This window comes from Chrysochloris asiatica, unplaced genomic scaffold (assembly GCF_000296735.1).
Source record: "Chrysochloris asiatica unplaced genomic scaffold, ChrAsi1.0 scaffold00348, whole genome shotgun sequence".
Lineage (NCBI taxonomy): Eukaryota > Metazoa > Chordata > Mammalia > Afrosoricida > Chrysochloridae > Chrysochloris > Chrysochloris asiatica.
In genome coordinates this window covers 216047-228805 of record NW_006408866.1, presented here as the reverse complement: position 1 = coordinate 228805, position 12759 = coordinate 216047, and the positions used below count along the sequence as shown (strand labels likewise).

At 45.3% G+C, this 12759-nt stretch overlaps 1 protein-coding gene across 1 annotated transcript; it reads left to right on the top strand.

Moving 5' to 3' along the window:
* The first annotated feature begins 2636 nt into the window (after window positions 1-2636).
* On the top strand, window positions 2637-12488 carry COQ7 (coenzyme Q7 homolog, ubiquinone (yeast)). Its single transcript, XM_006875950.1, has 6 exons — window positions 2637-2709; window positions 7875-8053; window positions 9508-9622; window positions 10496-10635; window positions 11879-11947; window positions 12368-12488. The coding sequence occupies exons 1-6, from the start codon at window positions 2637-2639 to the stop codon at window positions 12443-12445; spliced, it is 654 nt and encodes a 217-aa protein (XP_006876012.1). The 3' UTR covers window positions 12446-12488.
* The last annotated feature ends 271 nt before the right edge of the window (window positions 12489-12759 follow it).

Sequence of the window (12759 nt, the reverse complement as noted above, 5' to 3'; positions counted from 1 at the left end):
CATGGGAGAAAGAGGCGGCTTTCTGCTTCTATAAAGATTTACAGATTCAGAAACCTTATATACAATACACGGTGACTGTGAGTCAGAATTGACTCTGGCTGTGAGTTTTGGTTTTGGCTTTGTTAGAAAGGGTGTGTATGTGTGTTTAAAATAAACTTAAAAAAAAATTAGTTATTTCAAGTATACCCCATCCCACTCCAGAAGGAACCACTGTCAACAATTTGTGTATTTTATTCTTCTAGATTTTTCTAACAAATTTCCAAGCAGACATATGATGGGGTTGCAAGAAGTTCATGGAAAAAAATGGAATGAAAAGATAATGGAATTTTTCTTTGAACTTGTTGAAGCCCCCTTCTGTGTATAACTGTATAAATATTTATTTCTGTATACTTCCCCCATTTCTACTGAATATATTTTTTTGAAGAGCCCAGGTTAAGTGGTTGTCTGCTAACTGAAAAGTTGGCAGTTCATACTCACCACCCACTCCATAGGAAACAGTGCCAGAGAAAGTTGTGACCATCAGTTTCCTTAAAGGTGAAAAAACTTACAGCCTTGGAAACTAATGGGCAGCTCTAATCCTGCCCTATAGGGTCACTATGATTCAGAATCTACTTGACAACAGTAGGTTTTTCCATATAAGAACTACCTCATTCTTTTTCATGATGACCTGGCACTTCATTGCATCAATTCCATGCATCTCTATGGTCAATTCATCCCGTGTTCAATATTCAGATTGTGTCCATTTTTTGCCCCTGTTGGCAATGCTGGATGATACAAAAGATCTCTTTAATCACAACATGCATGAACCTGGAGGACACTTTGTTGTTGTTGCTAAGTGCTGTCGAGTCAGTTCTGACCCATAACAACCCCTTGTAGGGTTTCTGAGTAGCAGCTGGTGAGCTTGAACTGCCAACCTTGTGGTTCAAACTGACTTCACAGTCCAGCACATTAACTCGCAGCGCCACACCAGGACTCCAGGAGGACATTATGCTGAGTGAAATTAGTTGCAAGAGGACAAATTCTGTATGAGACCAATGTAAAAAAAAATAAGAAAAAGTTTTCATGATAAAAGAAAAATCTATGTTGGTTACGGGGAGAGGGAAAATTATTCATGGGCTAGAGGTAGACACGTTAACATGGGTGACAGGGCAGGCAATATACAACCAGAGTGAGGTGAACCGAGGAAAGATGAAGGTAGCAGGAGACATGGAGGAATGCAATGGTTAAAGTAAATAGAGGTAAATACTGTTGGTAAATGGAGGGGATTGCAATCATTGTAATGAAGCAAAGTATATTTGTTGAATGTAAAACTGATGGTCTACTCTGTAAACCTTCACAAAAGTTATTTAAAAAAAAAGAAAGGACCTAATCGGGGCTTAGCCCCAGGTTGGGGCAAATCTCTCCTGGTAACACACCCACACACACACTGTTCTGCTGCCTGGTGGCCTGGGGACTTGCACTGTGGCAGCCATGTAGCCCTCCGCCTGTCTGGAAAGCCATGTACCTGGGCTCAGAGGGACTATAAGGAACTCCTGTGGTGAATTGTCCCAGAGCAAACATACAGTTTCAGTTGTTTATTTTCTGATTACTATTTCCTGACTACTACCAACCTCAATCCATAACTTCTTGATCCTGGCTCAGACCTTATTTTACAAATAGGAAAAGTAACGTTTTGGACTATTGAATGAGGGTGACTTTGGCTGAAATTCACTTCTGGAAATGTCATGATATGTGCAGGGTATGTATGCATGAGCAGTTATGCCAGAATTGTCTTACCTAATTTTGTCGTTTTTGCGCCAAAAAAATATCTCTTTAAAGTATTAAAAGACAAAGATGTCACTTTGAGGACTAAGCCCAAACCTTTGGCTCAACTTAAATCTCTATCCTTTTCTCACACACACAAAAACAAATCTTTGTATCCATAGATGCTTATACCAACAGTAAAGTGGGCAGGAAAAAAACAAACCCCTCATCTGCATGTGAAAACTGGGCAATGAATAAGGAAAGCCACAGAAGAATTTGATGCCTTTGAATTTTGGTATTAGTAAAGAAGTATTGTTCCAGAAGAACAAATACATCTATCTTGGAAGAAATACAGCCAGAATACTCATTAGAAGAGAGGATGGCAAAATTCCTTCTCGTATACTTTGGACGTGTTATCAGGAGGGACCAGTCCCTGGAAGACGGTGAGCGGGAAAAGATGAAGGCTAAAGACGGATTGACTGGCTGAAACAGCGGCTGATTGTGAGAATGGCAAGACCGGGCAGTGCTCTGGTGCATACAGAATAACTATGAGTCAGAACTGTTACTAAATAATTCCTTCAAGGTCCTCTTTCCCTGGAACCTACGTGACGAATTTTGATTCCGTCTAAAACCTCTCCGAAAGAGCAACTTAGCATTTTTATTTCCATAGTAACTCAAAGACTATCACCCTAGTAATTGATAGTGGTCACATCCAATAGCATCTTTTCATTTATCGTTTTCATCCAATCGAAAGGCGGCTTGGGAACCAGGGGTGTTTCCACTAAGGCAAAGACAAACTGCGTCTTCCTAACATCGCCTATGCGTCATCAGTCATCGCCAAGGTCACGTTTGGCCCGGTTCTGTGAGGCATTGCTGCTTCGTTGTCGGGGACAATGAGCTGCGCAGGGGCGACAGCGGCTCGTCCTCTGTGGCAACTGTGCATGGGTCCTTGGCGGCCCTTTTCAGGTAAAGCGGGAGACAGAATCGCAGCCACGCGTTAGGCCTCTGAACTAGAGAATTGTTGCCTAGTATCTGGAAGGGTCACGGGGGAGACATTTACGTCATAGGGACGCGACCGTGCGACTGCGTGACCTTACGCGGCTGGCGTGTAGCGGGGCGGAGTCGCGGGGTGGGAACTGTAGTTCGCGGCGGGAATGGCTGTAAAGGCGTGCTTATAGGCGGGGACACTTGACGGTCTGGATAGGCTCTTTGGGAGAATGACGTAATTGAACACCTTGCAGTGACGTCATGGGGCGTGGTCCGAGACTTGGCTGGGGATAGTTGGCGATTCCAAGCCTAGCGTTTCACTAATCAGAGGGTAGTCCTGAACCTGCAGCATCGGCTTCACCTGGAAGCCTGTTAGAAATGCAGGTTCTCGCTCCCCACCAACTGTTGTTGTTAAATGCCGTCGAGTCGGTTTCGACCCATAGCAACCCTGTATAGGGTTTCCAAGGAGCGGCAGGTGAACTTGAACCGCCTACCTTGCGCTTCAAACCAGCCTTGCAGTCCAGCTCATTAAGCAGCAGCGCCACACTCACCGATTAGCAGTGTCTGTTTTAACAAGACCTTCATTAGTAGCTCCTGCAAAGTTTGAGATGCCCTAGTGTACTGGAGGACTCCTGGTGTACAGTACAGCACTGGACTGTGAACCACAAGATCAGCAGTTCAAACCCACCACTTGCTCCTTAGAAACCCTATACAGGGTTGCTATGAGTCAGAACTAACTCAAAGGCACTTAACAACAACAACACAACAGTGTACTGTAAGGAGCTTTGCTTTTGGAGTAGGGAGCTGGGTTTGGATGCTGGCTCCCCCTCCTTTACTCCTTAATTCTGAGCTGCCTCTGAAAAGTTGTGAGGTCGTTTTCTCAAAGTTAAATCATTCTGTGCCACCTGGAAGAGGATTTTTGCCTTCTAGCAAAACCACTTGTACTTTGCTTACCTATAACTGAGTCCCGTTTTAAAACCGACTATTCTTTTCACGAAGGAGCTCTAGTAGCGTCGTGGTTACGAATCAGGCTGCTAACTTCAAGGTCGGCAGTTTGAAACTACCAGCTGTTCCACGGGAGAAAGATGAGGCTTTCTACTCCTGTAAAGATTTGCAGCCTCGTAAACCCTGTGCAGGGTCACTATGAGTCGGAACCGACTCCACAGTACTTAACAACAACAACAGTTCTTTCACGGGAATGAAGTCTTTTATGGTAAAGGGAAAACCAGTACCAAATGGATTATCATAAAACCCAAAAGAAATGAATACACTGAAAACAAAAACGTTGCTAAATTTCTGCTAGATACTGTTATCTCCTAAGGCTTGAACCCAAGACTTTTCCTTTTTGGTGAAAAGCGAGATGAGCAAGTATTAAGAAGGTATTTAGGATTGTTGGTTGTTAAGTGCTGTCCAGTTGGTTCTGATTCATAGTGACCATGTATAGGGTTTCCGAGGAGCGGCTGGTGAATTTGAACCATCAAATTTGTGGTTCAAACTGACCTTGCAATCCAGTGCCTTATCCCACAGCCCCACACCAGGACTCCACCACGGGCATAGATGTTGGGATTTATAACACATATTTGGTGGGAGTGGGGCGGGGTGGTTTGTTACTCAAGTACTAGATGAAAGGTTGGAAGTTGGACTCATCTAGAGGCATCTGGAAGACAGCACAGTTATACGCCTTGAGTCATAACTGACTTAGTGAGAACAAACAGCAAAAACAATTTCTTACTTTATTGCCAAAATAACACAAAAATCTCAAACCCAGTGCTAGCAGATTGATTCCAATTTATAGGGACTATACCTGTTGTGGCGCTGTAGGGTGAGCATTGGGCCACAAGGTAGGTTTGAACTGCAAGGTCAGCAGTTCAAACTTACCAGCTGCTTCTCAGAAACACTATACAGGGTCGCTATGAGTCTGTACTGACTTGATGGCACTTAACAACAACATAGAAACACTGGGGTTTCTGAGGCTGTAAATCTTTACAGGGGCACATAGCCTCATCTTTCTCCCTCAGAGTAGCTGGTGGATTTGAACTGCCAACCTTGCAATTAGCAGCCCACTGCCTAGCCCACTCCTCACCAAGGCTCCCCATCCTTATAATAACTCAATGTGTGTGGTTTCTCTTAAAAAGGAAGTAACCTGATGATTTAACTATATGAAATGGCCGTTCTGATTTCTCCAAGGTTAGTGTTAGAGATCCGGAATATATCTTCTGCATCTACATCCAGTCTCTTTCTGTGGCTCACCCCAAACTTTATAAAGATATTTTGCGGAGACTATGAATGTGGCAAATAGAACAGTATTCAATTATCCCCCAAAATCATTCATTGGATGCCTGAGTCTAGAAGCAGTGCAGTATTAGAGAACAACCCAATATGTTTTAAAAAACAAGCAAGTCGTCACTATTATCTGTCCGAAGTCAGCTGTTTCTTTGAACTCATCCTCTGTCCTCAGTCTCTTACTGTTTCTCAGTGGATGGTGGAGTTTTAAAGCACCAGGAGTCCTAGTGTGGCTGCAGGATCATGCACTGGACTACAAGGCCAGCAGTTCATACACACCAGCCTCTCGTTGGATCTCTATGCAGGGTTGCTGTGAGTTGGAACCGACTCAAGGGCACTGAACAACAATAACAGGTTGTGTCTAATGTTCTTTGACATCATCATCTTCTTGGTGATAACAAATCACACAAGGAAATGAGATTATTTTGAAAAAAATAGGACCATCAGTAATTCCTCTGGTACAGTTACTGAGCTTCACCTGTCTACTGAACTCCTGGTGTGGCACTGTAGAATCAGCACCAGACTGTGAACCACAAGGCTAGCAGTTCAAACCTACCAACTGCTCCTTGGAAACCCTATATGGGGTTGCTGTGAGTCGGAACTGACTTGAAGGCACTTCACAACAACATCACTTCTCTACTGGGAGGTTCATGTCCTTAAACTTGAGCTTGTCAGATGTCTCAGACTATCTCTTCTGCATAAAAGCATAGCCACAGACTATAGTGACCCCACTGTCTGACGGCACAGGTCTGGTACACTGGGCACGGGTGAGACTCCATCCACTTCCTGGTCCCATAGACAAGTGGGCTGAAGTGGTATCTTGAAGCCTCAGAACTCCATGTGTGTTCTCCTTTGTGTGGAGTAACCTTACAGGTTTCCTCTATATCCCACCAAGCCTTCCTGTCTTGGTTGCCTATTTTTATTATTGTCATAACAAAAATACCACAAAGGGGTGGCTTTAAAGAACAGACATTTTTATTCTCAGAATTTTGGAGGCTAGGAGTCTGAATTTAGAACCTCAGCAAGGCTAAGCTCTCTGTTGGATATGGTGTCCTGTTCCGTCCCCAGGTACAGAGGTTAGGATATCAGTGTATCTTACTAAAGTCACAATTCAATCCACAACACCACTACCTTATTACCTTTCTCCAAAGCAGTTTTTGTTCTTTAACTTTTTATTGTGAATGGGGTGAAGGTTTACAGACAGGAATATCAGCTCTGCATTCAGCAGTTATACTCCTTGTTTCATCTCAATGATTACAGTCTCCTCCCTGCAACGACATCTATCCGACCTTCTTCCCTCCCTCTTCTAGTGCATTGTCCTCCCTGTCACCCGAGCTAACAAGCACACACGTGTATTTAATGAAAGTACCAAACTATACCCACAGTGAATTTTCCCCACATATTTCCTGAGTGTTGAAATTAACCTCAGTGAAAAGAAATTACCCACAAGTCTTGCTGGCCTGAAGCCCTGAGCTTTATTTCAAGGTGACGTCAGTACCAGTTGCTGTTCATATTTCAAACTGTCGTCCACAAGTCCTCCTCTTAGGGAAAGAACTTTTGAACTACCCTAGTAGAAGGCTTTGGGAGCACCGTGGGTGCCATAGAATAAGCACCGGACTGCAAACCACAGGTTGATAGTTCAAACCCACCAGCCTCACAGGAGGAAGATAGATAGGGCTTTCTGTGCCCACAAAGATTTTCAGCCTTGGAAACCTTATACAGGGTTGAAGTCCTTGGATATGCACTGGACTGCAAGATTGGTTTGAACTGCAAGGTTGACAGTTCAAACTCCCCAGCTGCTCCTCAGAAACCCTATTCAGGGTTTCTATGAGTCAAAATCGACTCGATGGCACTTCACAACAACATGAGTCAGACTGACGTGACAGCATCTAACAAGAAGTGTGGCGCTGTAGGATAAGCATTGGACCACAAAGTCGTTTGCACCACAAGATTAGTTGTTTAAAAGCCGCTCCTTGGAAACCCTAGACAGGGTCACTATGAGTTGGAACTTAACAACAACAACAATAGAAGGCTCAGGAGTCTATGGGTGATTCAAATAGTTCAATGTTCAACAACTAGCTGAAAGGTTGGTGGTTCGAACCAACTATGGGTGCATCAAAAGACAGGCTTAGCAATCTGTTTTCAAAAAGTCACACCCTTGACAACCCTGTAGCTCATTCTGCTCTACTGCCCTCACGGGGTCTCCTGAGTTAGTGGCAAGGGCAACTCACTGCAAGCCCCCACAAGTGCGAGATGAGGCTACGAGAGTAAAATGAAGGTGTTCCAGCTAGGATGATGGACTTTAAAGATGAACTCTAATCCTGAGGACTTCATGTTTTGAGGACAAGAAAGTTCAGTTAAATTGGACCAAAGTGAGAGGAAACCTAGCTCTTGGGCTGGACTGGAATCGAGATCAAATGCCCACTAGAACTAAAAGTTGTGGATTCTACCTTGACTGCAGGTCAGATTCATGCAGAGAACTTTCTAGAATCTCAGTGCGGGCTCCCAATGGGCTACAGTGTAAGCCAGCACTGGGAGCCACTGACATGCAGGAGCAGAGCAGAGGTGGGCAGGTGAGCTGGAGAACCACCCACCACCCAGAGATGAGAAGACAGGCACATTGTCGTCGGGTCTTCAGATAGCTCAAGTGAAGCCAGACATCCAAAGCTTTAGATGAAATTGTCCGGGTTTTAAATGTTGGGAACTAATTCACTTTTCTTAAAAATACTACAGGTGAAACAAAAGACAATGCTGGACATACCTTGCCCTCAGGGGCTTACTTGTGACTTTGGTGGTAAAGTGTTCTTGTCTGGGAAAGGGTCCATCCTGAGAGTAATGAAGAGTAAACGCTTGCATTGCAGCTTGTGGAAGGAAGGTTGCTGCCAGATCTTACAGTTCAGGAATGACCTTAGACAATATCAACCGGGCAACTGTGGATCGGATCATCCGGGTGGATCACGCTGGCGAATATGGAGCCAACCGCATCTATGCTGGGCAGATGGCCGTGCTGGGCCGGACGAGTGTCGGGCCAGTCATCCAGGTGGGTGCTCCGTAGCTCTTTCACATGCTCTCTGCACAGATGATCAGAAGGCCTCAGGAAATGAAAATTGATTCTTGGGGATGGGATGAAAAAACCTTACTCTTTTGATGTAGAAACACACACATAGATGTGTAGCACATAAACAGATATAAAATACGAAGGACTTCAGAAAGTTCGTGGAAAGATGGGACTTAATAATACTGGAAGTTTTCCACAAACCTTTGAAGCCCCCGCGTATATCTGGAACTTGAAAAGGTCACAGGTTGGGGAGGTAGTTATGAGAACCGACAGAGGGTTACCATTGTAGCTGAAGATACGTGTGTGTCCTGCCCATTGTAGCTCAAAAGTGCCAATGTGTGAGGGCGCTTCAAAACGTTTGTGGAAAAGTTCCATTATCTTTGAATTCCATTTGTCCGTGAAGTTGGTGAAGCCCCCACGTATTTTGTGCTCAGAGTCTGCGCTGGGGCGGTGGAAGGACCAGGGTCTTGTGCTGCCTGAAGCCCCAGGTTACAGTCCAGCTCTGTCTCACCCTGGGAAGTCACATGACTTCTCTGGGACTCCATTTCCGTCCACACCTGCCAGATGGTATGATACCACCTATCTCACTGGGTTAGGGTGAGAAGTAAATGAGGTGACATAGAGCAACTAATGCAGGGCCAGCCCATAATAGGCACTTGTACAAGTTAAATGGCCTCTAAATCCTTGGGCAAGTTACTTAGCCTCCCTGTGCTTCAATTGGGATAATAAGAGTTCATTCAGACATCACAAGATGCAGAATAAATGAGTTCTCTATGTAGCGCTACTTGATGGCACCTGGCACTTGAGGGGGGTTGTTGTTGTTGTTGTTAAGTGCCGTCGAGTCGGTTTCGACCCATAGCGACCCTGCACAGGGTTTCCGAGGGTGTAAATCTTTACGGGAGTAGAAAGCCTCATCTTTCTCCCGCGGAGTGGCTGGTAGTTTCGAACTGCTGACCTTAAGGTTCGCAGCCCGATTCGTAACCACTACGCTACCAGAGCTCCTTGAGGGGGGTGGCACCGTGTAAATGGTAGCTGCTGTTCATCTTCTCCCTTTATGGATTTAAGTGATACTTGTATTCTAGCTTGCTGGAAGGAAACGCACACAACAGTGAAGTTCCGCCCTGACTAATTTGGAACGGGCTGATTGTGGTTCCTTGTCCCCATTGTGGGTCTGGGGACTCTGCTGGGAATAGAGTCTGGCATGGTCCTGTTCAGGTGAGGTGGCAGGCACTTCTGCTTTGCTAAACACAAAGATGTCCTTTAGTCTGTTGGTTGGTTTTATGGTCACTGCTCTGAGGGGAATGGGGGATGTTGCCATTCATCATTGTCTCCATTTCCGTTTTGCTTCCTTTGTACCACGCAGGCAAGGCATGGAATATGTTTGGTGTGTGCCTTAGGCTTCCATAGATTGCTCAGTGGCTTTATATTTCTTACAGAAAATGTGGGATCAAGAAAAGGACCACTTGAAGAAGTTCAATGAGTTGATGGTTACATTTAGGGTCCGACCAACAATTCTGATGCCTTTTTGGAATGTGATGGGGTTTGCCCTGGGTAAGTATCTGAGTGTTGTTCTGGATAATTGAATCATTCGAGGCCCAATTCCTATAATTCTTGTCTTGTTCCTATTGTTTTTTATTACTTACTGTTTTTCTAAAAGTTAAATTAACCTGGATATGACTTAAATTCCTTTAAGATTGAATCTCAAAACCAGTATGTTGATGAATGTTAGCGCCTCGAGTCACTTCCAACTCATAGCAACCCTGGATAGGGTTTCTGATGAGCAGCTGGTGTGTTTGAACCACTGACTTTGTGGTTAGCAGCCCAGTGCTGATCCTACAGCGCTACCCTGTTCATAAGTAGGAACCCAAAAAACCAGTTCTCTTGTTATCAAATCAATTCCGATTCATAGTCACTCTGTTGAAGGGACAAAGTAGACACAAGAGGGTGGAAGAAAACAAGTGTAACTCCATGGTAGCCAAGATGCTCTTGTCTGCCAGAGGGTTCTAAACCTGCAATCGCATCACTCCTTTGCAAAGGGAGAAGAGTACTTGGTACATGGGGGTCAGACACACTCACCCCAAACGAAGGCTTTCTGCTGCCACTGTCATCGGACTAGAGAGAGCATTGGGAAGAGAAACTCAGGGTTCAGCACTTACAGCAGGGTGAAGTTGCACCCCACAGGACATTGGCAGTCACTGTCTGGAGGCATTTTTGGTTTCCTCACCTGAAAGGAGGAGTCACTACTGGCACCTGAGAGGTAGAGCAGAGGTTGGGAGATGCTGCTGAGCCCCCTGCCGTGCACAGAGCACCCTACAACTCAGTCTCCTCTCTGGCCCCTGATGTCGACAGTGTCGAGGTTGTGAACCCTTGCCCTTATGTGAATCTCTGTCCTTATGCGTTACTGCTCTGATCTGACCATTCCAGGAGCTGGCACTGCCTTGCTCGGGAAGGAAGGCGCGATGGCTTGTACCGTGGCTGTGGAAGAATCCATAGCCCATCACTATAACAACCAGATCAGGACGCTGATGGAAGAGGACCCTGAAAAATACCAGGACCTTCTTCAGGTATTTGACCCTGCCTTGGAGAGGGGCTGTTTCAAGGGAAGAAGGGAAGATCTGCCAGGTGAGGCCCGCAATATCGCTGCACAATCAGAGAGCCCTGTAGGGAGGACAGCATCAGTCCTCGACAGCTCCTCCATCTAGGCTCCAGGTACTTCTGAAGGCGCTGCTTCTATCTCTCTGCCCCTCCCTGAAGAATGCTGCCCTCTGCTATAGAGCACACCAAAGCGGCCATTTGGGCATCCTCACAGAACTCGTATCACATTCCTTTGAAATGTTGAGTTGTGGGAACATAAAGAAATCTGAAGGGGCGAGAGCAGGGCTGTGGGGTGGATGGGATATGGTTTCCCAATGCAATGCTTATAGGACAGGCCCTGCTGCCCTCCAAGAATGAGGCAGGTGCATCGTCATGAAGATAAAGACACCTCAGTATAATGTTCCTGGCCTTTTCCTCACCAATGTACTTTTCCGTTTTCTTAAAATGTCTTCTGAACAATCCCCAGTGATTGTCCTGTGTCCTTCGAAAAAACCTAGCAAGGTTTTTTTTGGAATTGTAAAAATCAGCCACCATAAACCTTCTGAGCTGACCTCTCTGCTCAGAACTGAAGTGGCCCAGCAGGTCCCCTCAGAAGCCACTGTTTCGATTGGACCTTTTTTTGAAGGTCCCCTGATGAAATTAAGACAAGTGTAGTACTGAGAGAACTTGTCTGTGGTCAGCCACTGAACGCAGAGACAGGGTTAAGCAGGTGTTGTTTGGAATGAGCCTGTGCATGTATGAACTGAACCCTAGCACCAGTAATTCTGGACTGGCCCTGGTACCATGTATGGGTGCTTTCACGCCACAGTAGTCGTTGAATGAGCTCCGGTGACACACTGGGTTAAGCACTCGATGGGTAACCAACATATGGTGGTTCAGAGCCACCAGCTGCCTCTTCAGAGAGCCATGTGGCAGAACGCTGCCATAACATTGCAGCTTTGAGAGACCCCCTGGGACTGTGGTAGTTTGTCCTCTAAGGTCACTCTGAGTCGGAATCTACTTGACGGCCATGGGAATGACGTCATCAAATAGTCATAACAGAGACCAAATGGCCTGCAAAGAGCTAAAGTATTTACACTCTGGGCCTTTATAGGAAAGGTGTGCTGACTCTGTCTTAACCTCTGGGGTCAGGCTTTCGCTTCCAGAAGAAGATAGAACCCTGAGAGAGGTGGAGTGCTGGCTCATTTCTCCTGTGCTGTGTGATCTCCTCAGGTCATAAAGACATTTCGGGACGAAGAGCTTGAGCACCACGATATAGGCCTCAACCACGCCGCTGAATTGGTAGGTGCCGCCTGTTCCTGTTTGCCCACAGTGCTTTGGGGCCGGAGAGTTTCTGTTCCAAGGAAAGGAAATGTAAAGTGATGGCTAAAGAAAGAAAGAAAACCAGTTATGTTGCTTGGACATAAAACAAGCGGCAGTATTACTCCCAGTTAGAACCCTAACTTCTTGCGCAGACCCTTAGCCCTTTTCCTGGCATCGGCTTTACTGTGAGAAGGCAGAGGGTTTGAATATTCAGGCCCTAGTACCAGAGACTTTCCAATTTTTGCAAAGGTCTTCTTCCCTCCTCCCCACCAAAAAATGGAATCGTTTCTCAGATCTTATTTTCTTTATCCATGGAAGTCCAGGCTCTGCCAAGCTAACCATGCAGCTTACAGCTAAAGAGGACCCTAACATCCTTCTTTTTTCACTTGTTTTAAATAGGCTCCAGCATACACCCTTTTGAAGAGTGTTATTCAAGCCGGATGCAGCGCAGCGATATATTTATCAGAAAGATTTTAAATTATGTCCACATAACCCTGACTAGAAGAGATGCTAGGCATTTTGAAACATGATTTTTTTGGCAGAAACGGAAATGTGTAATTATTATTATGTGACTTTTATTAAAGAACTGTGAATTTTTTTTCCCCTTTACTGAAAATCCCCCATGTTAATTTTTCTCTGGGCTTTCTTATATGGTAAGAATGTCAGTTCAACCAAGCCCATTCAAATTTTGACAAAGGAAGGTGGTCTTTGATGGGTTCATGGTTTATCTTCTCCTAGAACAGCAAGAATGTGTCTTTAATAAAGTGCCAACTCGTTGAGAGGGAAAACTT

Excerpts from the sequence above, each read along its gene's own strand:
- COQ7 (XM_006875950.1), top strand. The coding sequence starts at position 2,637 with ATGAGCTGCGCAGGGGCGACAGCGGCTCGTCCTCTGTGGCAACTGTGC. Across the intron at positions 10,636-11,878 it reads AATACCAGGACCTTCTTCAG|GTCATAAAGACATTTCGGGA; the intron begins GTATTTGACCCT and ends TGATCTCCTCAG. Across the intron at positions 11,948-12,367 it reads TCAACCACGCCGCTGAATTG|GCTCCAGCATACACCCTTTT; the intron begins GTAGGTGCCGCC and ends TGTTTTAAATAG.